This window comes from Chiloscyllium punctatum, chromosome 24, assembly GCF_047496795.1.
Source record: "Chiloscyllium punctatum isolate Juve2018m chromosome 24, sChiPun1.3, whole genome shotgun sequence".
NCBI lineage: Eukaryota > Metazoa > Chordata > Chondrichthyes > Orectolobiformes > Hemiscylliidae > Chiloscyllium > Chiloscyllium punctatum.
Window position 1 is genome coordinate 87,072,687 of NC_092762.1, and position 26,099 is coordinate 87,098,785.

The 26,099-nt window shown below is 43.8% G+C and overlaps 1 protein-coding gene across 5 annotated transcripts in view; it reads left to right on the forward strand.

The window, feature by feature from the left end:
• Positions 1–2,988: 2,988 nt before the first annotated feature.
• Positions 2,989–26,099, forward strand: part of LOC140494806 (F-BAR domain only protein 2-like) — a 69,845-nt gene continuing 46,734 nt past the window's right edge. The window contains exon 1 of one of the 5 annotated variants that reach the window (XM_072594425.1): positions 2,989–3,059. In XM_072594425.1, coding sequence (XP_072450526.1) covers positions 3,033–3,059 — 27 coding nt within the window. In that variant the 5' untranslated portion in view covers positions 2,989–3,032. Of the gene's footprint in view, positions 3,060–3,206; positions 3,227–16,437; positions 16,474–17,087; positions 17,450–26,099 lie in introns of those variants that run through there. The other 4 variants (XM_072594428.1, XM_072594427.1, XM_072594422.1 and 1 more) reach the window with 4 other exon arrangements.

Below are 26,099 nucleotides of genomic sequence, written 5' to 3' on the forward strand. Positions count from 1 at the left end.
CAATCTCAAACATTTGGCAGGAAACTAAAGAAGAAATAAAAGAAGCAAAGATGTGAGTGTGACAAGATAAGAGGAATATGAGAAGTCTTGTATAGACATATACATAGGAACTGGATAGAAAAGATGGAGTAGAGTGCATTAGAGACCATAAAGGGATTTACACATTGAGGCTGAGGATTATAGTTAAATTACAAAAGGAATATTAAGCTCCTATCTTCACCAAGGAAGAAGATGCTGCCAAAGTCGTAATGAAAGAGAAGTAGTTAAGATACTGCATGGGCTCAAATTTGATAAAGATGACATATTAGAAAGGTTAGGAGAAAATGAGGACTGCAGATATTGGAGATCAGAGTCAAGAGTGTGGTGCTGGAAAAGCACAGCAGGTCAGGCAGCATCCGAGGAGCAGGAGAATTGACATTTCGGGTATAAGCTCTTCACTTACAGTTAATATGTCACAAAAATCAAATGAAGAGCAGCCAAACTCATGAAGGGCTTATGCCCGAAACATCAACTCTCCTGCTCCTCGGATGCTGCCTGACCTGCTGTGCTTTTCCAGCACCACACTCTTGACTCTGATCTCCAACATCTGCAGTCCTCACTTTGTCCCAACACCCAAGGAGACTCAGGGAAGGAAGTGTAGAAATTGTGGAGGCACTGGCCATAAGATTCCATACTCCTTAAATACAGAGAATTGCAAATGTTACATTCTTGTTCAAAAAAGGTGGCTAAGCCCAATAACTATGGGCCAGCTAGTTGAATCTTAGTGGTGCGAATTTTTTTTAGAATTAATGATCTGGGAAAAAAATGAACAGTGACTTTGACAAATATGGTTTTATTAAGGTGTTGGCATGATTTGGACAAGTTAAGGGCAATTTGTGCTCAATACATTTGGCTGAATGTTTTGATAACATAATAGAGAGAGTTGGAAAGGTGCTGAGCACGTGGAATTCCATTAGGTGCTTGGCAAAGTGCCTCACATAACAGGGCTGAGGTCCATGGAATGGAAGGGTCAATAGCAGCATGGAGGCAAAGTTCACTGAGAGACAGGAAATGAAAAGTATTGAATAGAGGGACCCTGGAGATAAATGTATTCGAGCAGGTTGAGAGCAATGCACAAGATCCTGGATTTTATATGTAGAATAAACAGGATGGAAGCTATGAACCCCATTATAGATTCAAAGTTGAGAGGAGATTTGATAGAGGTGTTCAATATCACAGTCGAGTCACAGTTCTCACTAATGGAAGGATTAAGAACCAGAGGGCACTGGTTTAAGATGATTGGCAAATGATCTGGAGGGGACTTGAAGAAAATCATTGTTACACAGCGAACAGTTCACACCTGGTAAACACTGCCTAATGGTGTTTGGGAGACAGATTCCATTATGTCTTTGAAAAGGGAATTTGGAAGAGGAAAAAGAAGTCAGGGCTATGGGAAAAAGGTAGGACAGTAGATTTTCTCACAAAGAGCTGGCACAGGTACTGTAGGCTGAATGGCCTTTGACTGTACAGTAACCGTGGTATGGTTTTATGATTCCCTGATTCCCATGTAACTCAGACAGTGTCTGTAAACCTTGAGCTGTTGATCCCATTGTTCAACAAGGTGCTAGATGCTGCATTGCCATGCCTTCACCAACTTGCATTCCCAGAAACGTGTGGAACAAACATTTTTTTTTGAGTTGGTACTTCAGAAGATATTGATATTGGTGGGAAGTGAGATAGCCCAACTCAGAAAATTCTGATGTGGAAGTGTTGCTCCAAAAACTTGAGATTTTAAATAAACTGTTGGACTATAACCTGGTGTTGTGTGATTCTTTTTCCAGCATTTGTGGTTTTTTTGTCTCTAACCAGGTTTGTTCCACTGCAAAGTCTCTTCAAAGGATGCCCGTTTTGAAGAAGTTCTCTGCCTCCCTCAGACATGCAATCAGTGAATCCCCTTCTCACTGCCACAACACCGTGACCTCCTCAGCCCTCCAGCTCTTTGTGTACCCTCTACTGTCTTCAGCTTATCTCCACTTCACCACCCTGCCACCACCACCCCCTTTACCTGCAACCCTTTCTACACCCACCCCCAGTCCTGAAGGAGGGGTACACCTGAAATGTTGATTTCTCCTTCTCCTGATGCTGCCTGGTTTGCTGTGTTCTTCCAGCCTCCTGCCTGTCTATTTCAGAAAATTCTGGGCTGACAAATCTTTATTACAGGCCATTCAGCCCAAAAAGTTTCTGCTAGCGCTTATGCTGTGCCAGAACCTCCCCCCAACCTGCCTTATCTTAGCCGAAAACAGTTCCTCCCATTCGTTTCTCCCTCGTGTGGTTCTCGAGCTTCCCCTTATATATTCACACCCTTTGCCGGTTCCAGCAGAAGCGAGTTCCACATTCTCACCAGGTTGTGGCTAAAGAGAATATTATTTGAATTTTTGTTATTTCTTTTATATGTTGATGGAAACCTCTCGCAAACATTTTCTCTATGTCTGCTTTACTAAAACCTCGCATAGTATTTGAAAACGCTTTCTCTTCGCTTTCTCAGGAACAGTAACAGTTCCAATATCCGACAGGTCTCTTCATTGATTGTGGATTAGTGGTGCTGGAAGAGCACAGCAGTTCAGGCAGCATCCGAGGAGGATGTGCTGTGCTCTTCCAGCACCACTAATCCAGAATCTGGTTTCCAGCATCTGCAGTCATTGTTTTTACCTCTTCATTGATTGTACTGTCTCTCGGTTGTAAATTAGTCAACTTCACTCAGAGAATTGTGCTCTATTTTCAACAGGAAAGGTAGGAGACAAGGCTGATCATGATATGTGCCCTGCTGGCCAATCAAAGCTTACTAAGTTAAAGATAACCAATTAGCATTCGGATCGCTATGAGTGACATGGTGAACAGCCAATAGTTGCTCAAACGGCTGGCTTGTTTGTGTAAGGTGGGCGGGTTGATTTTGATTGACAGTTGTCTGAACCTATGTGGAAGTGGGGGCGTGTCCCGCCGTGTGTCAGTTTCGGGAGCTGTATCAGTTTCAGGAGCTGCTCCTGGGACTCGCGATGCAACATTTTGGGAGTAATTTCTGGGTAAGTGGCTAGTTGTGCTGCAGAGAGGGGGAGAGGGGAGATGGGGGAAACTGGGTAGCCACAGAGCCAGGCTGGGTTTGCAGGCACCTTGTGTAACCTGCCTGAGCTGGGTAGAGGCTGCAGCGCATGTTGGCAAGGCGAGTGTGTAATAGCGAAACCTGCAGAAGGTGAGCAGCAGGAACCGTCTGCACCCCGCGGATACACTATAACCCGCTTTGATGCTCAGCTCGACACCGCGCGTTGATCCGGAATGCAGGGACAGTGACCGGCTGTCGTCTGTTTCACTGATACCATTAATACTCATCAGAATTTCTTAACGCTAAGTGTGTGTGTATCTGACTCTCTTTCTCTCGCCGGCGGTGTCTCCCTCTCATTCTCTCTGTCTCTGTGTGGTGCCGGGTAATTTAAGCTCTGTGTAATATCTGCAGTAGATACCGTTGTAAATATGGAAGTAATTTAAATTTCAGAATGAAATATTTGGCAATGTGTATTGCACCTTTTCTCCATATTTTGGGGAAAGGGTGGGGAAGGGAGTAGTTGAGTGAGTAGTTGTTCGGGGGAGGGTAAAGACCCTTTGGGTGTAGTGACAGTTCTGTGTGAGAAGTGGACGTTACTTCCTGCCTCTCTGGGTTGACCCGATGGCTGACCCTGCCTAGTGAGGCTGATAAATTCTCTAGAAGATTAACAGGTGACCAGATCGAGATGTTATAGGAGTTGGTAGGGTAGGTGGAGAGAAACTAACCCCTTGCAGAGGAGTAGCATCTTGAAATCCGAGCTAGCCATGCAGGGGATTTCAGGAATCACATCCTTACACAAAGTGGGAGTGGAATTCTGGAGGAGACTGAAATCAGTGATTTCCCCCGTCCCCTTCCCCGCAACAAATAACATTTGGCTTCAGTGAGAAGACGGGTGGGGGGAATGGGCTGAGGATTGTGCTCTCCACCTCTACCCAGTAACTGTGCTCTACCTCCAGGCATGACTGTGGTTACTGCTCAGCTGTGATGCCCTCTGTAGTAAGATAGTCTTCTATTACTCAGTGACTGGGTTCATTCCAACCATAACTCCGAGCACCTTTAATGGAAAAGAATATTTCAGCTTTGTTACAGAAATTTAAACAGACAAAAGTATGAAATAAACATGACAGATTTTTAAATTGGGGTACATGGACACAAATCTTTCTATTTTTGTGTTCTATTTTTTAAAATAATATGCGGGATCCTGGATTTTGTAAATAGAGGTATAGAGTACAAGATGCAAGGGAGTAGCACTGAACCTTTACAAACCATAACTTAGGCCTCAACTCGAGTATTGTCTTCAATCGTGGGCAGATAAGATGGGACTGAGTGGGAGGAACTTCCAACCATGTGGAGGGATTGAAGAAGCTGAGGTCCTCCTCCCTGGAGTCGAGAAGGTTAAGGGTAGATTTAATCAATGTGTTTAAAATCCTGAGCTGTGTAAGGACTTTCGGAACCCGGAGCAACCTTGGGACGATATCATGGAGCTGCACTACACTGGGTGTAAAGACTACAGTGTGGGTGGCATTAAAACACCCTAGACAGGAAAACTCAAAAGCATGTCGACATGAATGTGTGAAGATGATAGATTTGTCCTTGCCTCATGTAACAATAAGTCAGTGCCTGATATATCTATGATTGCCATGTACTGTATTATTTAACACTAATGTACAATGAATAATGTTACTTTGAAATATAAATCTGAAGACAGTTCTTGATTTCACTCTGTCCTCTGTAAAGAGACCAAACTCAGTGTGGCACGAAACCACATAAGGCTCAGCAGTTTCAACTGAATAAATTGGGCAAACATTTCCCAATGGCCTGAACGTTGATAGCCAGAGGGACACAGATTTAAGATGGTCAGAAAAAGAAGCAGGGGGGGCATCAAGGAGAATGCTAGTTTATTTACACATTGAGTGGTTGTGATTTGGAACGTTCTACCTGGAAGGGCAGGAGATGGGGGAAGCATGTTTAATAATAACATTCTAAAGTGACTGGTATAAATATTGAAAAGGAGGAATTTGCCAAATAATAGAGAAAGATCCTGGGGAGTGGGACTAATTGAATACATCTTTCAAAGAGCTGGCACTGGCATGATGGGTTGAATGGTCACCTCCTGTGCTGTAATATTCCACAGAAAATGGACACCTGAGACTAAGCGAGATCATGGCCGAAGCAAGAAAGTATAGTCAAAGCAATGGGTTTTAAGGAGTAGCTGAGATCAGATAAATGTGTAAATGAGCTTCTAGAGCCCAGGTATATAGTGCAGTATGATGAGGTTAATCATATCTTTGAGGAGTGTGAGAGCTGAGTAAAAGTATAGTTGAGGAATAAGTAATATGGCCACATTGGGGAGGGGGGGAATAAGTGCAGGACAAATTGGGGTGTCTCCAGATTGCACTTCTCTCCTAAGGTTCCTAGGAGAAGATCAAACTTGGCATATGGTCAGTAGCCATAAGTGACCTGTCAGTTGGGAGATGGGAGTTGGGTTTGAGGGGGGTTGCACAGTGGGGTGGTGGGGTTGGTATGATGCCACTGTCTGAGTCACATTCACTGAGGACCCTCTTTCTTGGGGGGTTACCAGCTTCCCAATAGTTCTTTGCCAAAATGACTACACCGAGTAAGTCCTGTCCTGTCCAGTCATACAGGTGATTGGAATATTATTAGGGTGAAACAGGAATTGATCCTGTGGAGAAGGTCTAGAACACGAGGGCAGAATCTTCACATTGGAGCCGGCTGTATGTCATTTGAACCTTTAAACCAGCTCTGCTTTTTAATAAGTTGTGATTGATCTTATTACCCCACAATACTGTCTACTCCTGATAATCTTTCATCCTCTTGTTTATGAAGATTCTGGCTAAAAATAAGCAGATTCTCCACCACCTTGTGCAAGAAGAGAGGCTGTTCAGGAGTAATCTCTGGAAGTACTTCTTCATTCAGAGGAGTAGAAATCTAGAACTGTGTCGTTCAAAAGGCTAGGGCTAGGGGTGAGGGAATTAGGGCTTGTGCAACCAAGGCTGAGTAATGGGAGTTGGGACACTGATGCACCCTAAACCAGTAGAATAGCAAACAAGGCTAGAGGGACTGAATAGGTAAAAACAAGGACTGCAGATGCTGGAAATCAGAGCCTAGATTAGGGTGTTGCTGGAAAAGCACAGCAGGTCAGGCAGTATCCGAGAAGCAGGAAAATCGATGTTTTGAGCAAAAGCCCTTCATCATTCCTGATTAAGGGCAGTTGCCTGAAACATCGATTTTCCTGCTTCTCGGATGCTGCCTGACCTGCTGTACCTTTCCAGCACCACCCTCATCTAGAAAGGCTGAATGGCCATTTCCATTCCCACCTAGACTGGGTGGATTGCTCATGAGGAAAGGTTGGATGGGTCAGGGCTATATCTGTTGGAGTTTGCAACAGTAAATGCGATTTAATTGAAGCATAAAATCCTAGGGGGTCTGGACAGGGTGAATGCAGATGAACTGTAAAATCGAAGCCACTCTTTAAAAATCAGGGCTGAGCGTAATTTCTCCCCTTTTGAGGGTGGTAAGGTTTTGAAACTCCCCTTCCTGAAAAGGGGATGGAAAATCTTTTTGAATCTTTTCAATGCACGAGTAGACTGCATCTTGATAAACAAAAAGATGAAAGGTTATTCAGAGTTGACTGGTAATGTGGGGTAATTATTCTTGGTGGGTATCAGTGGATATACTGAGAATGGTCTCTGAGCTAGTGAAACCCTACCTCTCCTCCTCAGCCTATTGACCTCAAATGGCATGGCATTGTCAAAGCATCTATCACAGCTGATTATTTGAGTGTTTGTGTGTCCCAGCTCCAGGCATTAAACTAACAGGCATGTAATTAACAGGATTACAACACTGGGAAATAACTAGACTGGAACTGTGGTATTTAAGGAGCTGTGAATGATTTCCTTCGCAACTCCCTGTACACCTGCCCTTGTTTCCTTAAATATTCCTCAGCATATTCAGCAGGGTCCTAATCCCAGAAGAATACTCACACATATTGCCAGCTTTTGGGAAAAGAAAAGGTTTTAAACAGAGAAATGTTGATTGTGAGCATTTATTCTCTTGCTGTGTTGGTCTCTGTGACATCTTAATTTTGCTTGTTTGCCGATTTTCACCCATTTTATTCCATCCAACCACGAGCCCCCAAATGCTATTCTTCCTGTGACTATAGAAACAATGAAAGATTTGCATTTCTGTAGCACCTTCCATGACCTTGGAACTACATGAAGTACTTTACAGCTACTGAAACAATTTCCTAAAGTGTAGTCATTGTTGTAATGAAGGATATGTGGGAGCCAACTTATACACAGCAAGATCTTACAAACAAAAAACAGTCAAAGACCGACCACCTCTAGGTTCCTGTATCACAGGCAATTGGTTTTATGCCAATGTTTTTGAAGGGTATACGGGAGATCTCCCACACTCTTCCTTTCCTTTAAAAAGTGCCATCAGATTTTCTACATCCAGCTGAGATGGAATATGGCTCTTTGTTTAACATCTTGTCCAAAATGCAACACCTCTCACAGTGCAGCACTGACTCTTTGTGTACTGCACAGTTGAATATTGGCCTTGGTTTCCCCTTCAGTTTCTTCTTCTCCTCTGTCTGTCTCAGCGATGAGAATGCCGCCCACTTAGTCAGTTTGATCATGGGCTTGAGGGGAGGGGAGGGGAGGGGAACTAAAGGAAGTGGGTTTTATTGGAGGAGAGGGGAGGCTTTAGAGACTCCAAAACAAACACCACAATTTCAAAAGATGCCTTTTTCCCCAAAACTAAATTTCATAGCAAAGATTTATTTTTTTTCAAAGGATGATTAGCATTTGTATACCATCCTTCATGATCCTGGGATTTGCAAAAGCATTATCGAGAAGTGTAAGAATTAGAATAGTTATAACAGGGAATTTTTAATTATCTGAATATAGCAGTGTAAAGGGAGAACAGAGCCTGAGTCCTGACAGTGTGCTCAGGAGAATGTTCCACAGCAGTGTGTGTCCATCTCAGTGAGAGAGGAGCCACTGCTACAACTAGTTCTTGGGACTGAGGTGGGATGAGTGGATCTAGTAATTATTGTATCATCAGGTCTGGGTTGTGGAAAAGGACATGGAGCAATCAAAGTAAGAATAATTAACTGAAGGGAATGCAACTTCAGTGGGGTAAGAGTGGGTCTGGTCCACATGTAGAGAAATCAAACAATAGGCAAACTGGTCCCTGAACAATGGGCTACCTTTTAAAGACAAGATGGTCAGACATTTGTGGGCGGCACGGTGGCACAGTGGTTAGCACTGCTGCCTCGCAGCGCCGGAGACCCGGGTTCAATTCCCGCCTCAGGCGACTGACTGTGTGGAGTTTGCACGTTCTCCCCGTGTCTGCGTGGGTTTCCTCCGGGTGCTCCGGTTTCCTCCCACAGTCCAAAGATGTGCAGGTCAGGTGAATTGGCCATGCTAAATTGCCCGTAGTGTTAGGTAAGGGTTGGATGTAGATGTAGGGGTATGAGTGAGTTACGCTTTGGCGGGGCGGTGTGGACTTGTTGGGCCGAAGGGCCTGTTTCCACACTGTAAGTAATCTAATCTAAAACATTGTCACGGTATATCCCTTTTAAGAAGGGGAAAGGTTGGATAAACATATCCAGATCTCTCTGGATGACCAAACAGATAGAGATTAAGGTGAAGCAGCAAGTGTGATGGAATCAGAGGGATAATGCAGTGGTGAACAAGGCTGAATGCCAAATGCTCAGAGTGGAATTGGAAAAGAAAACAAAATAAACAGAATATGAAAGAAACTGACAGTTAACATAAAAGTAAATCCAAAAGACTTCTACTGGGATAGATAATAGAACAGTACACCACAGTATAGGCCTTTCGGCCCTCTACATTGTGCTGACCTTTTATTCTACTCTAAGATCAGACTAACCTACATACCCTTCATTGTACTATCTTCCATGTGCCTATCCAAGAGTCACTTAAATGTTCCTAATGTCTCTGACTCTACTATCAATGCTGACAGTGCATTACATGCATTCACCCTCTGTGTAAAAGAACCAACTTCTGATGTCTCCCCTAAACCTTCCTCCAATCACCTGAAAATTATTAGAAGTGTTAAAAGGATGGTAAAAGGAGGCAAGGAGCCAATGATGAACCAAAAGGGGATTTACAGAAGGAGGAAATAAGTGAAAAGGTTGCACCAAGGGAGATGACTGAACCCGGGTTATGGTGAAAGAAGAGAAGATTCAGACAATTGAGAGTTTAAAATTGATGAGATATTGAATCGGTTGCTTGAACTGAAAGTTCATAAGGTGTCAGGACCAGATGAGATACATCCAAGGATTCTGAAGGAAACTGTGGAAACACCAACTGAAAAGTTTCAAGTTTCTTTCAGCACAGGGTGGAGTCAGAGAACTGGAGAATTAGAAATGTAACATCCTTTTTCCAAAAACCATGTAAAGATAAATCTATAGTTAGTTTAATCTTGTTGACTGGGAAGCTTTTAGAAATAATTATGGATAAACTTAACTAGTCACTTGAGTGAATGTGGGTTGATAAGGAAAGCCAGTTAAAGTCGAGGACAAATTATTTTTAAATTCTTAAGGTTGATGAGGGTAATGCCTTTGAAATATGGACTGCCAAAAGCATTTGATGAAATGCAAACTAGTGAATTTATGAGCAAAGTTATAGCCCATGGAATAAAAGGGTCAGTATCAATATGAACATTAAATTTGTTGAGTGAATGCAAATAGAGAGCACAGATGAACCAAAAGGCCAAAGAACTGCAGATGCTGAAAATCACACGAAAACAGACATTTCTGGAAAAACTCAGCAGGTAGGGTAAGAAGGCAGAATTAACATTTGGAATCAGGGACCCTTCTTCAGAATGGTTCAGAAGCAGAGATGAGTAGTTGCTCTTTCAAACTGGAGGAAGGAATTTAGCAAAAATCCCCCAGGGACTGGTGTTAGGATCTTTCTGATATATATTAATGACTTGGACTTCAATGTACAGGAAGCAATTTCAACATTTGCAAATGATACAGAATTTGATTTGAGGAACTGTAAGGAGAGTAAAAATTCCAAAGGATGTAAGTAGGTTGATGGAACAGGCAGAAAAGTGACGCACGCGATTTAATTCAGAGAAGTGTAAAATCATTAATTTTAGTAGAAAGAACATGGAGAGACAATATAAAGTAAAAGGTGCATTTCTAAAGGGGGTGTAGGAGCAGAGGGATGTCAATGTGCATGTGCACAAATCACTGAAGTTGGTTGGACAACCTAGTTATTAAAATAGGAGAGCCTAGTTATTAAATCATAACTGCATCCTAAGCTTGGTTGATAGTGGCATTCATACAGCAAAGACTTTGTGTGAAACCTGTGTAAAACACTGTTTCAGCCTCAACTAAAGTATTGTGTCCAATCCTGGGCACTGTACTTGCAACATTGGTGAGGGCACTGGAGACAGTGCAAAGAAGATTCACAAGAATAGTTCCAGGGATGAGAGAGTACAGTTCCTTGAACAGATTGGAAAGGAGATTTTGGGGAGATGTTTGAAATCACAAGTGGTTTGGATAAAGGAGTTTAGGAAAACCTGGTGAAAAGATCAAGGACCAGAGGCCTTGGGCATTAAGGTCAAGGCAATTTTGAGGAAAACGTCTACAGTTAGTGAGTTGTTACTCTCTAGCTGAGCATTCCTGGAAACAGGTTCAATTAAGATACTGAATAGGGATTTGGATCGTTATCTTAAAAAAAAAGGCATTTGCAGGGATATAGGGAAAAGTTAGGGGAGAGACATATGGTTAATTAGTTTTTCAGAGGGTCTGCACTGATACAATGGGTTGAATGGCCTCCTGGTGATTCCCAAAATGCCTGACAGGCAATACAATCCTTTGGAAAATGTATTTTAAAGAAAAAAAGATACTCTTTATCTAGCATTGCAATAAAAACAAATTTAGAAAATGTCCTTGTTCAACAAAAGCTCTCCAGCAGTAGCTCCAAACATTGACAATTTGTTGCTAATCTATCAACAGCATCACTACTCTCTCCAATATTCCAGAAAAGGTTTGGAATCGTGAGCCAAGCTAGTGGGTTTTCACTGCTGGAATATTGCAAACTGACCTTCCATTTCCCATTGATAGGGTTTGAGGCATGAGCTTTCAAATGAGAGAATGGATTGATTTTTTTTTTAAAACAACACCAACTTTGCTCTGGATCTAACTCCATGCTGTCGCTGTCCTGAGAGTGTTTGATGGGGACAATGTAGAAGAAGCTTTATTCTGTATCTAACCCTGTGCTGTCTCTGTCCTGGGAGTGTTTGATGGAGACAGCAAAACTGCAAAGAGGGATTACGTTCAATTGAAAAAGAGTAGAAGAAGCTTTACTTTCAGTTTAAAAGAGCAGAAAGAGCTTGACTCTGTATCTAACCCTGTGTTGTCCCTGAATGTAACATCTGATAGGGACCATGAAGATGGAGCTTTACTTGCAGTTTAAGAACTGAAGGCACATTACTTTCAGAGGGGGCTTTAATCTGTTTCCAACTCTGCATTAACTGCAGAATGGTTATCACACCCTAATCTAATGTTTTTGATCTTGCTATAAATGTAAGAGGAAACTGTTCTGTTTAACTGCTGTTGAAACGAGAGATATGTCGACTTGCTGCAGGGTTAAAGTGTGTGCTGGTTTTAGAGGGCAGGAGAGGTGTGAGGCTATTGTGAGCTGATTGGTGAGGAGAACCAATCTGGCTGAATGCATTCTTAAAAGTGTTTTAATTATTATTCAGCGAAAACAGAAATTGCTGGAAAAGCTCAGCAGGTCTGGCAGCATCTGTGGTGAGAAAACCATTTTGGGTCCAGTGACCCTTCTTTGGAATGGACTCCGAAATGTTAACTTTGATTTCTCTCCACAAATGCTGCTAGACCTGTGAGCTCTTCTGTTTTTGTTTCTGATTTCTAGCATTCACAGTTCTTTTGGCTTTTAATTATTCTTGAGTTTGTTTTACCTTGAAATGTTCCTCAGTTGGGAGTTTTGTATTGGAGGACAGAGCATCATCTCCCTCTGTGTCTATGCTGCTTGAACAAACCACTTGACTTGTCATTGTTTTGGAACCTTGGAGGAAAAAGTCAAAACAACGGCACTTTTAAAAGGGAGAAAGACAGACAAAGACAGCGAGCACGTGGTCACTGAGGGAGAGAGAAAGAGAAACCTGCACTGCTAACTGACGCAGCAGTGAATCTGCACATGCAGAGGGTGGTGCGTGTATCGAATGAGCTGCCAGAGGAAGTGGTGGAGGCTGGTACAATTGCAACATTTTAAAGGGCATCTGGATGGGTATATGAATAGGAAGGGTTTAAGAGGAATATGGGCCAAGTGCTGGCAAACGGAACTAGATTAATTTAGGATATCTGGTTGGCATGGACAAGTTGGACCGAAGGGTCTGTTTGCATGCTGTACTTCTCTGTGACTAGACTCTTCCTGGGTTTTCAAAAAAAAAATTTAAATACACTTCAAGGATTTCTAGATACTGCAGCTGAAGCTCCAGTCATTCTCAGTTATTCAGATAAAGGTAGAACATGAAAAGAAGTGATTAACTCTGTGCAAAAGCAGCTGGTCCAACTCTTGTGATTATCTGCCAGTTTGACCAGTGCTACTGTCTTCTCTGATGTCTGAACAGCTGTGCTCCCGTTCCTCATGTACACTCTCTTCCTCTCTCTCTTGCTCACTCTCATTCCCTTTCATTTTCTCTCTCTATGCGTGCATGCACGCGCACACACACACACACACCCCTTTCCAGCCTTTCTTAACCTAAATGTACCACATAAATGTGCCTAGTTGATATCTTGGTACACCATCACACAGGCCTGTGAGGGAGGTAAAGTTATACCCGTCTATAATGATAATGTTCATTTACCTTCAATGTCATAAACAATACAAGTTATTTAACAATCTGATTTTATAGATAGACATTGACACTAAAACAAATAAGAAATATTAGGACACTTGATGAACAAAGATTTAGTTAGAAAGGTAGATTTGAAGGACTATCTAGAGGCAGTGGCATGGGAGAAGTGAAGGGATTTTGGAAGCGAATTTGTAAGCTGAAGGCACAGCCACTTGATGGAGTGACTAAAATCAACATTGGTCAAAGCTTCAGAATTGGAAGAGCATAGAGATAAGGAGGGGGATGTAGGGGCCTGGAGGAGGTAACAGATCGGGAGGGAGCGTTGGGGCTGGAGGAGGTAACTGATCGGGAGGGGGCGTCGGGGCTGGAGGAGGGAACTGATCGGGAGGGGGCGTCGGGGCTGGAGGAGGTGACAGAGATAGGACAAGGTAAAGGACTAGCAGAGATTAATCCCGAAGTATATGGGACTAGAGAAGCAGAGGACCACGTCTACCAAAAGTTTGTTTTTGTTCTCTCTAGCTTGAATAGTACATTAGGAATAAGAGGAGGCCATTCGGCTCCTCCAGTCTGGTCCATTCCATTAGCTCACTGCAGGCCTGTAGCTCAACCCCATCCCCCACCTTCTGTTCCTTCACCAGCCAGACTGGATTCTGTAATGGCATTAACGAAAGGAATCCTATTGTTGTTGTCAGTTGTGCTGCAGAGTGAATGAATGAACGAATGAATGAATGAATGAATGAATGAAATGTAGTTCAGGTTTGCCCAGAAAAAATGTGCCCTGTCCTTTAAGCAACCAGAGTTTTAATAGACACCTCGAAGCCCAGGCAATTGAATCCTCACCTGAATTTATTATGCTGACCTACGGAGAACGAGGTTGTGTGATGCAGTGGTAGTTCCCCCACATCTGGCGAGATCTGGGTTCAGGCCACAGCTGTTCCAAAGGTGTGTCATAACATATCTTGATTAAAAATAGCTAGACTGAGACTGTATCTTTCTAACAAGGATCAGCTGGTTTATACAGAATTAGGGCTGAGGATGGGAGTAGAGCATCCTCCCTTTAGATACTGCAGGCCCTGACTCCAGCCTCACTGCCCTGGCATGTTCTCCATTGTGCTGTAGGAGTTGGGCACTGGGCATGTCAGTTTCCCACACCCGGGCGGAGTGAAGCCTTACATTTATAGAGCATCAGACAATGTCCCAGTAGGCTTTACAGTCAATGAAATGATGCTGATGTTGTAATGGTGCTGTTTTAATGTAGAAACATGGCAGCCAAATGGTTCACAGTAGGATCCAATTTACAAGCAGGTGATGATTGGATGATCTATTTTAGTTATGTTGTTTCAGAGATGAATATTAGCCAGAATCCCTCCCTCCTCTGCTCCAGCCCCCACTTACCTGCTCTTCCTCAAAGCAATGTCATGGAATCTTCCACATTCCACTGTTGGTGTTGACCTGGTTCAGCATCTCCTCTGAAAGATGACACTGTGTCTGAGCAGCACCCCCTCAGCACACCACTGGGGTAACAGTCCTTGGTCCTGGAGTTGGGCTTGAACTGGAATCTCGTGACTCGGAGACAGGAGTGCCACCAGCCAAGGCATTTCAGTTAAAGGGCCTATTCTGAAGGCCCCTGTCTGTGAGGGTTGGGTTGTTCTTGCTGTGGATCTTTACAAACTATCTGTCCAGGTCAACACAGAATCGATTAAATCCCACCGAGACATCCAGGTCTCTTTTGAGGCATTCGGTGGTTCTGATAGCTGTCTTTCCTGTCCAAGTATTTTACCCTTTTTCAAGTATCCTAATTTTATCCTAGAGATTAAAATGATGTGTAGATTGTTCTGAGATATTGAAGCTTTGGCAAGATGTGGAAACAGAAAGAGAGAGCGAGAAGAGAGAGAGAGAGAGAGGGAGAGAGAGAGAGAGAGAGAGGCAAACACCAAAGTTAAGATGGACCAGAGATAAGCAGCTCCTTGTTCTGCACCTGTTGCCTTTGGATTGGTTACAACACCTTCTGTTTTAACTTTGCAAATTTAATCCATGATCATTCATTGCTGCCAAAGAGTCAGTTACAGATCATCAAATTTTGTCTTTTACTGGTGAAATTACCAGAATAGTTAACCCTTCTGCCCCAGTGAATAAATAGTGATTCTGTACAGTTGATTTTATTTTTGTCTGTGGGTATCACTGACATGGTATTACCCATCCATAATTGACCAGAGGATTTGTCCCATTGCTCCCCCACAGTTGACATGCATTAAGTGAAGGTTGTATTAACCCTACACTGGGTGTGCAGCACTGTGGAGCTATTTAAAGTCAATGGCCGCTGCCAGTTAGTGGGTAATTCACTCCAGTTGATAATAGCAGCTTTATTAAAAGGTACTTTTGAAAGAGAAGAACAAACATCAACCACATTGCTGTGGGTCTGGAGCCAAATGTAAGCCAGACTGGGTAAGGACTGCAGACTTCCCTCCCTAAAGGACATTGGCGACCAGATGGATTCTCTTCAACAATTGACAGTGGTTACATGGTCGCCATTGGACAAGCTTTTAAATCCTAGATTTTTATTGAAATACAATGTCACCATTTGCCGTGGTGGGACTTGTTCTGGGGACATGGGTTCTGGAGTTCTGAATTACTCACCTCCCGCACCCCCCCAGAGACATTACCACCCAGCCCAGAAATGAACCTTCCTGAACAAGCTGCTGTGTAATTCCTGCAGCTCTCTTTTTATTTCCCAGGGAACATTCAGTGTATAGGGAGATGTAAAAACCTGCTCCCCACACTCCAGGAGAGATTGAACGGATTGCTGTCACACTATAGGTATTTAAAATTGTCCCTCACACAGTGATCGGGACATTGGTTTGTGTACGTGTGTGGAAGGAGAACAGGCATGGGCTCAGTTGTGGTTCCCCTCATGCCCTTCAGCAGTTGCACTTGCCGTTCATGCCCAGCAGTGTGAAGGTTGGCATTTTGGTAAAATATTGAAGGCAGTTTAGCAAGCCTGTGCCCCTGGTGCCAAGATACATTAAATGATGCAGTAAAGGAGCAGAAAGAGCTAAGGGTTGATGTTAACAAATTATTATAGGTGGCAGAACAGGTTGAGAAAGCAATTAACAAGGCACATGGCACCCTGTCCTTTATAAATAGTGGCATAGGGGGAAAAGCAATGCGTTTTACAATGAATCTTTTCACTGGCTTGGCGTTTAGTAGACCATTGTCTATTTTGGTTTGGTCACTTTAGGAAGGATGTAAGGCTATACAGAGAATGCCATTAGGATTTCTGAGAATGATCTGAGAGACATCAGCTACATGGATAGATTGAAGAAGCCGGAACTGTTCTCCTTGCAGAAGTCAGGATTGTTTCAATAGAACTGTTCAAAGTTGAGAGATCAGGATGGAATAGAAAGTGAGAAACTACCCCTCCTGTTGGAAAGGTTAAGAACCAGAAGTCATGGATTTGAGGTAATTAGTAAGAGCACCAGAGACCACATGAGGAACAACATTTTTGCACGGTGAGTGGTTCAGATTGGGAATACTCTCTGAGAGTGCGATGGAGGGAGATTCTACTGTGGCTTTCAAAGCAGAATTGCATAATTATACAGAGAAGGTTTTGCGGGCTGTGGGGAAAATACAGGAGTGTGGGATTTACGGAGTGGAGATTTGACAAGTCTCCCAGAGATTAGCCATCTCCTGTACTGTAACTGTTAGATGTTTTTAGTGGGACTTACTGACCTGGGGAAAGGCGCAAGTACATTTGGAGAATAAGGGAAGAGTCTGAGCTACAGTGACTGGGGAGGGCCCTTTAACACTGGCTGCAGCCTGTGCACTCGGACTCCGCATGTGTTTACCTCAGTCTCTGTGATGAAAGTCGCCTCTTGCCCAGTGACGAACAGAGCTTCGTGTTTCACAGCTGGCTCGCCTTGCATCCACTGGGATAATACCAGTCGCCAGGCAACCCGGGGCTGCCTGGCAACCCGGCCTGATAGAATAGCAGTGTTGTGTTGGAGTGTGCCAGTTTCCCCCCACCCCCACCCCCACCCCTCCCTCCACTTCTGCCCAGCCCTCTCCCCACTGTCACTGCAGCTACTGTTCCTGGGGCACAATGGAAAGTCTGTTAGATGCTGCAGCTCCCCCACCCCCGGCTGCACATGGACATCTACTGCCCCCACCCCCAGAAACACCAAACGCCACCTTCAAGAAAGCGGATTTCTCTGAGTTCCTTCAGGATTGTGGCGAAATGATGAGCTGTTGCCGGAACCTTCCCGATTCTGGTCTTTTTCCCCTCACTCCGGTCGTTTCAGATTAGATGCTGAGTCAACTCCCTGCCCCTCCATCTCTCGGTGACTGTGGACATGACGGGGTTGGCTGTTTCAGACTGACATGAGGAGAAATTTCTTCACTCAAAGGACTGTGAATCTTTGGAATTCCCAACTGCAGAGAGTGGATGCTCGCTTGTTGAGTATATTCAAGACAGAGGTTGATAGAATTGTTGGTATTAATGGAATGAAAGGAAATGTGGATAGTTCAGACAGAGCTCAACAGAAGATTAGTCACAGTCTTGTGGAAAGGTGGGGTAGGAATGAAGGGCTGAATGGTCCTCTCCATCAACCTGGTTAGAGGAGGAAGAGGGGCCATTCTCCCAGCATTTGGCAACATCAAGAGTAGTGACCATCTGTGGGATCTTGCTGTTGAATTAAAGAGGTTTACTTTGTAATAGTACACTGTCAAAGAGAATGTTTTATTCTTCTATCACCCGTCACATCCCGTGGACATTCTAAAGTGGGTTACAATTGAAGAACTCCTTGAAATGTTATCACTGTTGTACGAAAGGTAGCAGCCAGTTTTCATACAGCAAGATCCCACAAACAGCAACATATTAAATGACCAGAACATCATGGTTATTTCTGTGCAATGTTAGACAATAGACAATAGACAATAGATGCAGGAGTAGGCCATTCTGCCCTTCGAGCCTGCACCGCCATTCAATATGATCATGGCTGATCATTCCTAATTAGTATCCTGTTCCAGCCTTATCTCCATACCCCTTGACTCCACTATCTTTAAGAGCTCTATCCAATTCTTTCTTAAAAGAATCCAGAGACTGGGCCTCCACTGCCCTCTGGGGCAGAGCATTCCACACAGCCACCACTCTCTGTGTGAAGTAGTTTCTCCTCATCTCTGTCCTAAATGGTCTACCCCGTATTTTTAAGTTGTGTCCTCTGGTTCGGCACTCCCCCATCAACGGAAATATGTTCCCTCCTGCCAGAGTGTCCAGTCCTTTCATAAGCCTATACGTTTCAATCAGATCCCCTCTCAGTCTTCTAAACTCAAGGGTATACAAGCCCAGTCGCTTCAGTCTTTCCGTGTAAGGCAATCCTGCCATTCCAGGAATTGACCTCGTGAACCTACGCTGCACTCCCTCAATAGCCAGAATGTCTTTCCTCAAATTTGGAGACCAGAACTGTACACAGTACTCCAGGTGTGGTCTCACCAGGGCCCTGTACAGCTGCAGAAGCACCTCTTTGCTTCTATACTCAATCCCTCTTGTTATGAAGGCCAGCATGCTATTAGCCTTCTTCACGACCTGCTGTACCTGCATGCTTGCCTTCATTGACTGGTGGACAAGAACACCCAGATCTCTCTGAACAGCCCCTTTACCTAATTTGATACCATTGAGGTAGTAATCTGCCTTCCTGTTCTTGCCACCAAAGTGGATAACCAGACATTTATCCACATTAAACTGCATCTGCCATGCATCTGCCCACTCACCTAACTTGTCCAGGTCACCCTGTAATCCCCTAACATCCTCATCACATTTCACCCTACCACCTAGCTTTGTGTCATCAGCAAATTTGCTAATGTTATTGCTGATACCATCTTCTATATCATTTACATATATTGTAAAAAGCTGCGGTCCCAGCACGGATCCCTGCGGTACCCCACTGGTCACTGCCTGCCATTTCGAAATGGAGCCGTTAATCACTACCCTTTGTTTCCTGTTAGCCAACCAATTCTCTATCCAATCTAGTACTTTGCCCCCAATCCCGTGCGCCCTAATTTTACTCACTAACCTCTTGTGTGGGACTTTATCAAAAGCTTTCTGAAAGTCCAGGTACACTACATCCACTGGATCTCCCTCGTCCATCTTCCGAGTTACATCCTCAAAAAATTCAAGAAGATTAGTCAAGCATGATTTCCCCTTCATAAATCCATGCTGACTCTGTCCTATCCTGTTACTATTATCCAGATGTGCCGTAATTTCATCCTTTATAATAGACTCCAGCATCTTTCCCACCACTGAGGTCAGACTAACTGGTCTATAATTTCCTGCTTTCTCCCGCCCACCCTTCTTAAAAAGTGGCACAACATTAGCCGCCCTCCAATCCTCAGGAACCAACCCCGATTCTATTGAACTCTGGAAAATAATCACCAGCGCATCCACGATTTCCCGAGCCACCTCCTTCAGTACCCTGGGATGCAGGCCATCAGGTCCCGGAGACTTATCAACCTTCAGACCTAACAGTCTCTCCAACACCAAATCCTGGCAAATAGAAATTCCCTTAAGTTCAGGTCCTTCAGCCACTGTTACCTCAGGGAGATTGCTTGTGTCTTCCCCAGTGAACACAGATCTGAAGTACCCATTTAATTCCTCTGCCATTTCTTCGTTCCCAGTAATATATTCCCCTGCTTCTGTCTTCAAGGGCCCAATTTTTGTCCTAACCATTTTTTTGCCTTGGACATACCTAAAAAAGCTTTTACTATCCTCCTTTATATTCTTGGCCAGTTTACCTTCGTACCTCATTTTTTCTCTGCGTATTTCCTTCTTACTAATCCTCTGTTGTTCTTTAAAAGCTTCCCAGTCCTCCGTTTTCCCGCTTATCTTCGCTAAGTTATACTTTTTCTCTTTTAACCTTATATGTTTCTTTACTTCCCTTGTCAGCCACGGCCGCCCATGTCTCCTCCTGGGATCTTTCTTCCTTTTAGGAATGAACTGATCCTGCATCTTCTGCATTATACACAGAAATATCTGCCATTGTTCCTCCACGGTCTTCCCTGTTAAGGTATTAAACCATTGAACTTTGGCCAGTTGCTCCCTCATAGCTCCATATTTCCCTTTATGGTTGAGCGATGAATATTGACTTGGTCCTTGGTGGAGGTCCTTGGTGGAGGTCCTTGGTGGAGGTGGGGGGTGTAGTCCTCACTTTCTGTTCAGATTAGAAACCTTGAAATTTTTAACACCTGTAGAGGAGCCTTAGTTTAACCTCTCCTCCAAACCATGGCACCTCAAGGTGCTGCTCTCCCTCAGCACTGCACCAGGTGTTCACTCCAGATTGAATCCCTGGAGTGGGCCTCAAACCAACACCCTACTGACACCGAGGGGAGATCACTCACCCCTGAGCTACAATGGACACTGTTAATGATTTAGAGGTGGCAATCTCTGTGCGAGATGTTCCATTTCTTTCAAGTTGGAGGTGATCTCTTCACTGTCCCTTACCATCAGCCCTTGCTCAGTGATTGGGTGAAAGCTCCCAGAGCAGCTCCACACTGCCTCTGAATAGCCGGGTGCGCAAGTTTAGGGTGACAGGGGAAAGATATAAAAGGCACCTAAAGGACAACATTTTCACACAGAGGGTGGTGCATGTATAGAATGAGCTGCCGGGGGAAGTGGCGGAGACTGGTACAATTATAATGTTTAAAAGGCATCTGGATGTATATGAACAGAAAGAGTTTAGAGGCAGGTGGGCCAAATACTGGCAACTGGGACTAGACTTATTTCGGATATCTTGTCGGCATAGATGGGTTGAACAAAAGGATCTGTTTCCATGCTGTACATCTCTATGACTATATGAGTAGCATGTTAGTGACGATGGGACAAGGGGAACATCACTCAAACAGCATCCTTAAGGGTGAATCACAATAAATGTTTGAAAAGTCTGCCACACAAAATATTATATCATTCCATAACGCACATGTGAGCTCAAGTGGGAGGGTTATGGTACTAGACAAACAGACACTGGGAGCTGCCATTTTGTTTCTTCCTTTGTTATTGTGATATTCTGTGATTTCACAGAGGTATTTATTGGCAAAGTATTTTCACTGAAGGAGTGTTGGAGTGTAGTCCAGGGCTCCCACAATAAAATGTGGGCCACTTGGTTTCAGTTGGAATTGGCCCAATGAGTTTGATTGGACCAACATTGAATCGGTCTTGTTTCTTCTCCTTGTTCCTTCAATTGGACGACAGATATTGTTTCCCAGGTTGGCATCATAAGGATCAGAATGTGCTAGTTCCTGTCTGAATTATGCCAGGCTTCAGGGAAGGGCATTGGCATGTCAGTGTCTCTGGGTCAGAGCTCCATTCCTGGGCAGTTCCTTCCCACCAACTTCCGAAGTGTGTCCTTTGAAGATTGTAAACAGACTGAGTTTGAGAAAGTGGGATTTAGCTTCTGAGACTATGCCATTTCCCCAGGACTTTTGCACGTTGAAATTTCTTTTGTCCTGATCGCTTGGAACTGGGTGATGTATCGAGTACATTGTTCCTACCCAAGGTAGTATGTGTTTCAGCAGGGATTCTGTACCTGATGGGAGCAGGTGAGGGGGATGTATGATTTCCTAGCCTCAGTGTTTCTAACAGGCTGCTGTTAGACAAGTGTGGGGGGGCGAGATGGAGAGTGGTGAAGAGTGGACTCTGGTCTGGAGGTGACACTTGTCTTCATTGTGTCTGAGCTGTGTCAGGGGACAGCTGTCACCCCTGAGTTTGAGTGTATTTCCTTTGTGTTGTGTTTCATTAAATGTTGATGATGGTGGATCATGTGGCAGTTATTCCTTGGGCTGACAGAGTTCAGTTTACAAGCTCCGATTAACTGATGGAAAAATAGAATGATATCGGTCAAGAGACTGACAACTTTACAGAGTCGAAATTGACCCCGGTTTCATATTCCCTCAACAATGCAGCCCATTCCTCCAGCCCCTAACTCGTTCACTTCAATTCCCATTCCTCTTGTCCTCCAACTCTCCTATCTCACAGTATTTTAGTTTTGGGCCTCTGTTAATGCAAGATGTTGGAGAGATGTTAATGCTTTTTTATTCACTTATACGATATGGATGTTGATGGCTGGCTCAGCATTTAGTCCCCATCTCTAGTTGCCCCTTGAGAAAGTGGGGGTGAGCTGCTGCCTTGAACCACTGCAATCCATGTGCTGTAGATAGACACACAATGCCTTTAGCAGGGAGTTCCAGGTTTTTGACCCATTGACAGTGAAGGAACAGCGATATATTTCCAAGTCAGGGTGTGCATGGCTTCGAAGGGATCTTGCAGGGGGTACTGTTCCCATGTATCTGCTGCCCTTGTCCTTCTAGATAGAAATGACTGAGTTTGGAGGGGGTTTTTTGAGAATCTCTTTGATAAATTCCTGCAGTGCATCTTGTAGGTAGTAGTCATCGTAGTCGTAGTTGTAGTCGTCGTCGTAGTCATAGTCGTAGTAGCAATGTATACTCAGCTTGTGGTGGCTGAGGAAGTAGATGTTGAAGGTATTGGCTATGTTGATCTCAGACTGGGACACACAGGAGTGTTGGGTGGGTCAGCAGGAAAATGCCAACAGAAGTTCTTGATGGGAAAGAATGCATGGACAGGTGGAGAAGAAAATGGAGCTTAAAGGGGAGTCAAGAGAAGGTCATTCAGCCCATCCAATCTATTCCACTACTCAATGAGATAAGACATATCTGTACTTTACCATCCAGACAAGCTGTAACCTTTAATCTCCTTATCTAACAATCTCAGACTTCAAAGACCTTGTGGACCCTGCAAACGTAATGGGTATTTAAAGTTGTTCAGCATGGAAACAGACCCTTGGGTCCATGCCAACCAAAATCTCAAACTAAACTAAACTTCCACCTGCCTGCACTTTGCTTCTATCCATCCAAACCTTTCCTATTCAGGAATCTATCCAAATAGTCTTCTAAACATTGTAACTGTACCCCCACCCACCACTTCCTCTGGTAGGTCATTCCACACACAAACTACTCACTGTTTTTTAAAAATTGCCCCTTGTGTCTTTTACTTAAACTGTTTTCCTCTCACCTTAAAAATATGCTTGGCACAAGTGAGGACTACAGATGCTGGAAATCAAAGTCTAAATTAGAATGGAGCTGGAAAAGCACAGCCGGTCAGGCAGCATCAGGATTCCTGATGAAGGGCTTTTGCCCGAAACGTTGATTTTCCTGCTCCTCAGATGCTGCCTGGCTGGCTGTGCTTTTCCAGCACCACTCTAATCTAGACTTAAAAATATGCCCCCTGTCTTGAAATCCCCCACATCTACCATTCACCATGTATCCCTCATGACTTTATAAACCTATATGAGGTCATCTCTCAACCTTCTATACTCCATGAAAAAATTCCCAGCCTATCCAGCTTGTTCTTCTAACTCAAACCATCTATATCCGGCAACATCCTGGTAAATCTCTTCTGAACACTCTCCAGTTAATAACATCCTTCTGATAACTAGGAGACTAAAACTGGGCACAGTACTCCAGAAGAGGCCTCATCAACATCCTGTACAACCTCAACGTAACGTTCCAACTCCTATACTCAGGTCTGAGCAATGAAGGCAAGCATGCTAAACAGCTTCTGAACCACCCTATCCAAATGTGATGCAAACTTCAAAAATTTGCGTAAAGGTTTGGAGCTCAGGTGCTGGTTGACATGGTTATGTTCACCAAGCTGGAAAGTTGATTTGCAGACATTTCCTCCCCTGTCCAGTCAGATCTTCAGTGCTTTGAGGCCTCCTGTAAAGCACTGTTGTACTGTGTCTTATGTCATTTATTTGGTTCCGTTCCTGCTGCTTCTGGTTGTCAGTTCCAGTAGTTTGTTGTAATGGCCGGAATATTGGGTCTAGGTCAATGTGCTTGGTAATGGAGTCAGTGGATGAGTGCCATTCTAGAAATTCTCTGGCTGTCCTCTGTGTAGCTTGTCCTATGATCATTGTTGTCCCAGTTGAATTTGTGGTCCCTGTCATCTGTGTGTATAGCTACTAGGGACATCTGGTCGTGGTGTTATCAGTTGGTGTTCATTAATGTGGATTGCGAGTTGTCTGCCTCTTTGCTCTATGGAGTGTTGTGTTCAGTCTTTGCATGGAATCTTGTAAGTTACATTTGTCTTACACATGATGGGTATTGTGTCTTTTGTCCTGGTGAGTTATCTGAGCGTGGTTGTCGGTTTATGGGCTGTCATGAATCTGAGTACTCAAAGAAGTCTGGCTATTAGTTCCAAGATTTTTTTGGTAACATATAAGGTAGCATAGCTAGTGTGTTAGGTTGTGGCATGTCCTCGTTATGTTGTTTATCTGCTAGACCTAGCACTGCAACCATCAAAGAATTATGTACCTGAACCCCGAGGTGTCTCTGTTCTGCAAGACTAGCCAAGGTCGTACCTCTATTTGTAGAAGCCTTGTCTTTGTTTGTTTTATCAAAATGCAATACTTCACATTTATCCAAATTAAACTCCATTTGCCACCTCTTTAGCCCATTGACCCAACTGATCTGGTGGACAGTTTTCCAGATTTTCCTTCCTATGCTGTGAGGAAATGCTTCCTGGCAAGCCCCACCTCCCAGTGGCCTGGCTCATGTTTAAAGGTTCTGCACTTGCCCCCCAGTGGAAATTGTTTTTTCCCTCTCTTACACTCTACCCAATCCTCTCCTTTGATCATCTTAAATGCATCAATGAGATCATCCCTTAAATTTCCAAAGTCCAAAGAGTACAAGACAAGACAGTGCAAACTGACCTTGGAGGTTAACTTAATCCTGATTATGAACCGACAGTCACTGCTGTCATTGTTAAATAACGTCAGTTGCCGGTTTGAGTATCCCTGATGCACAAAAGCTTTCCAATCACAAACCAGGAAAATGATTAAAGAATTGCAAAATAATTAATGGCTGCTGGCCTCATGTTTGTTCTGGATTCTCTCTGCACTCTGCCTTTTAATTGTATTTCAAAAGCTTTTAGTTGTAATCAAGTGCATAATTGCACTGTTTCCATGAATGTGTTTACCAGTTTGAACTGTGGGAAATAAAGCACAAGTCTGGCAGGGATGAAATCCAATCTCAGTAACGTGTTGGGAGCAGTTGTGATTTACATTGTTGTGATCCAGAGTCTTACCTGTGTGCTCCATGTTGTGAACCTTGGGGATCTGGGGCCAGTCTGGTGGTGTTGCCTCAGGAGTTTTGAGTGGGACTTCTGCTTGAGACTAATTCATTGCAGTAGTCCTGGGTCACAAACTCGACACCAAGTCACAGATTATACCAAACTAAAACTGACAATGAAATCCAAAGTGGTAACTCAGTCTTGGCCAAAGTCTGCACATTGTACTCAATTCCATCAGCTATTATTCAGATGGTGTGTAGTGACATTTGTGAGAAGGTGATATGGGCATCTTTGTGTGTGATGTTAATATCAAAGGACAACTGGACTGTCATAAAGTTATAGAATTGTTACAGCGTGGAAAGGGGCCCTTCAGTCCATCATGCCTGCACCAGTCATCAAACATCCATCTATTCCAATCCTATTTTCCAGCACATGCCCCATAACCTTCTATTAGAGTGTTGCAGGTTGAGCAGCAGTCTCTTGGTTCCTAGATGCGTTATGTTGAGGGTCTGTGTCTGTGTAATGCCACCAATCCCCTGGTCACACTGTCTGATAATGATCAGGACCATTCACAATCTTGCTGCCTGTTTGACTTGAGCTAAGCTTCAGATCCCAAGCCATCTCCTTCAGCAAGAATACCTACTTGGTAACCTTGCCAGTCTCAGTCCCTGCATTGGCTCCTCATTTTTATTTCCACAGGGGTGAGTATTGTGGGCCCAGAAGATGTTACCCATCCTGAACTGTTCTTCAGGAGATGGTAATGAACTGCTACAGTCCATCTGCTGTGGGAAATCCCATAATGCTGTTGGGGCCTAGTCTGCTGCTAACATTTATTGTATGAAGAACTGTTGAAGACATTGGGTTTGTACTTTATAGGGTTTAGAAGGATGAGGGGGATCTGATTTGAAGCTTACAGAATACTAAGAGGTCTGTATAGAGTGAACATGGAGAAGATGTTTCCATTAGTAAGAGAGATGCAGACTCAACAGCACAGCCTCTGAG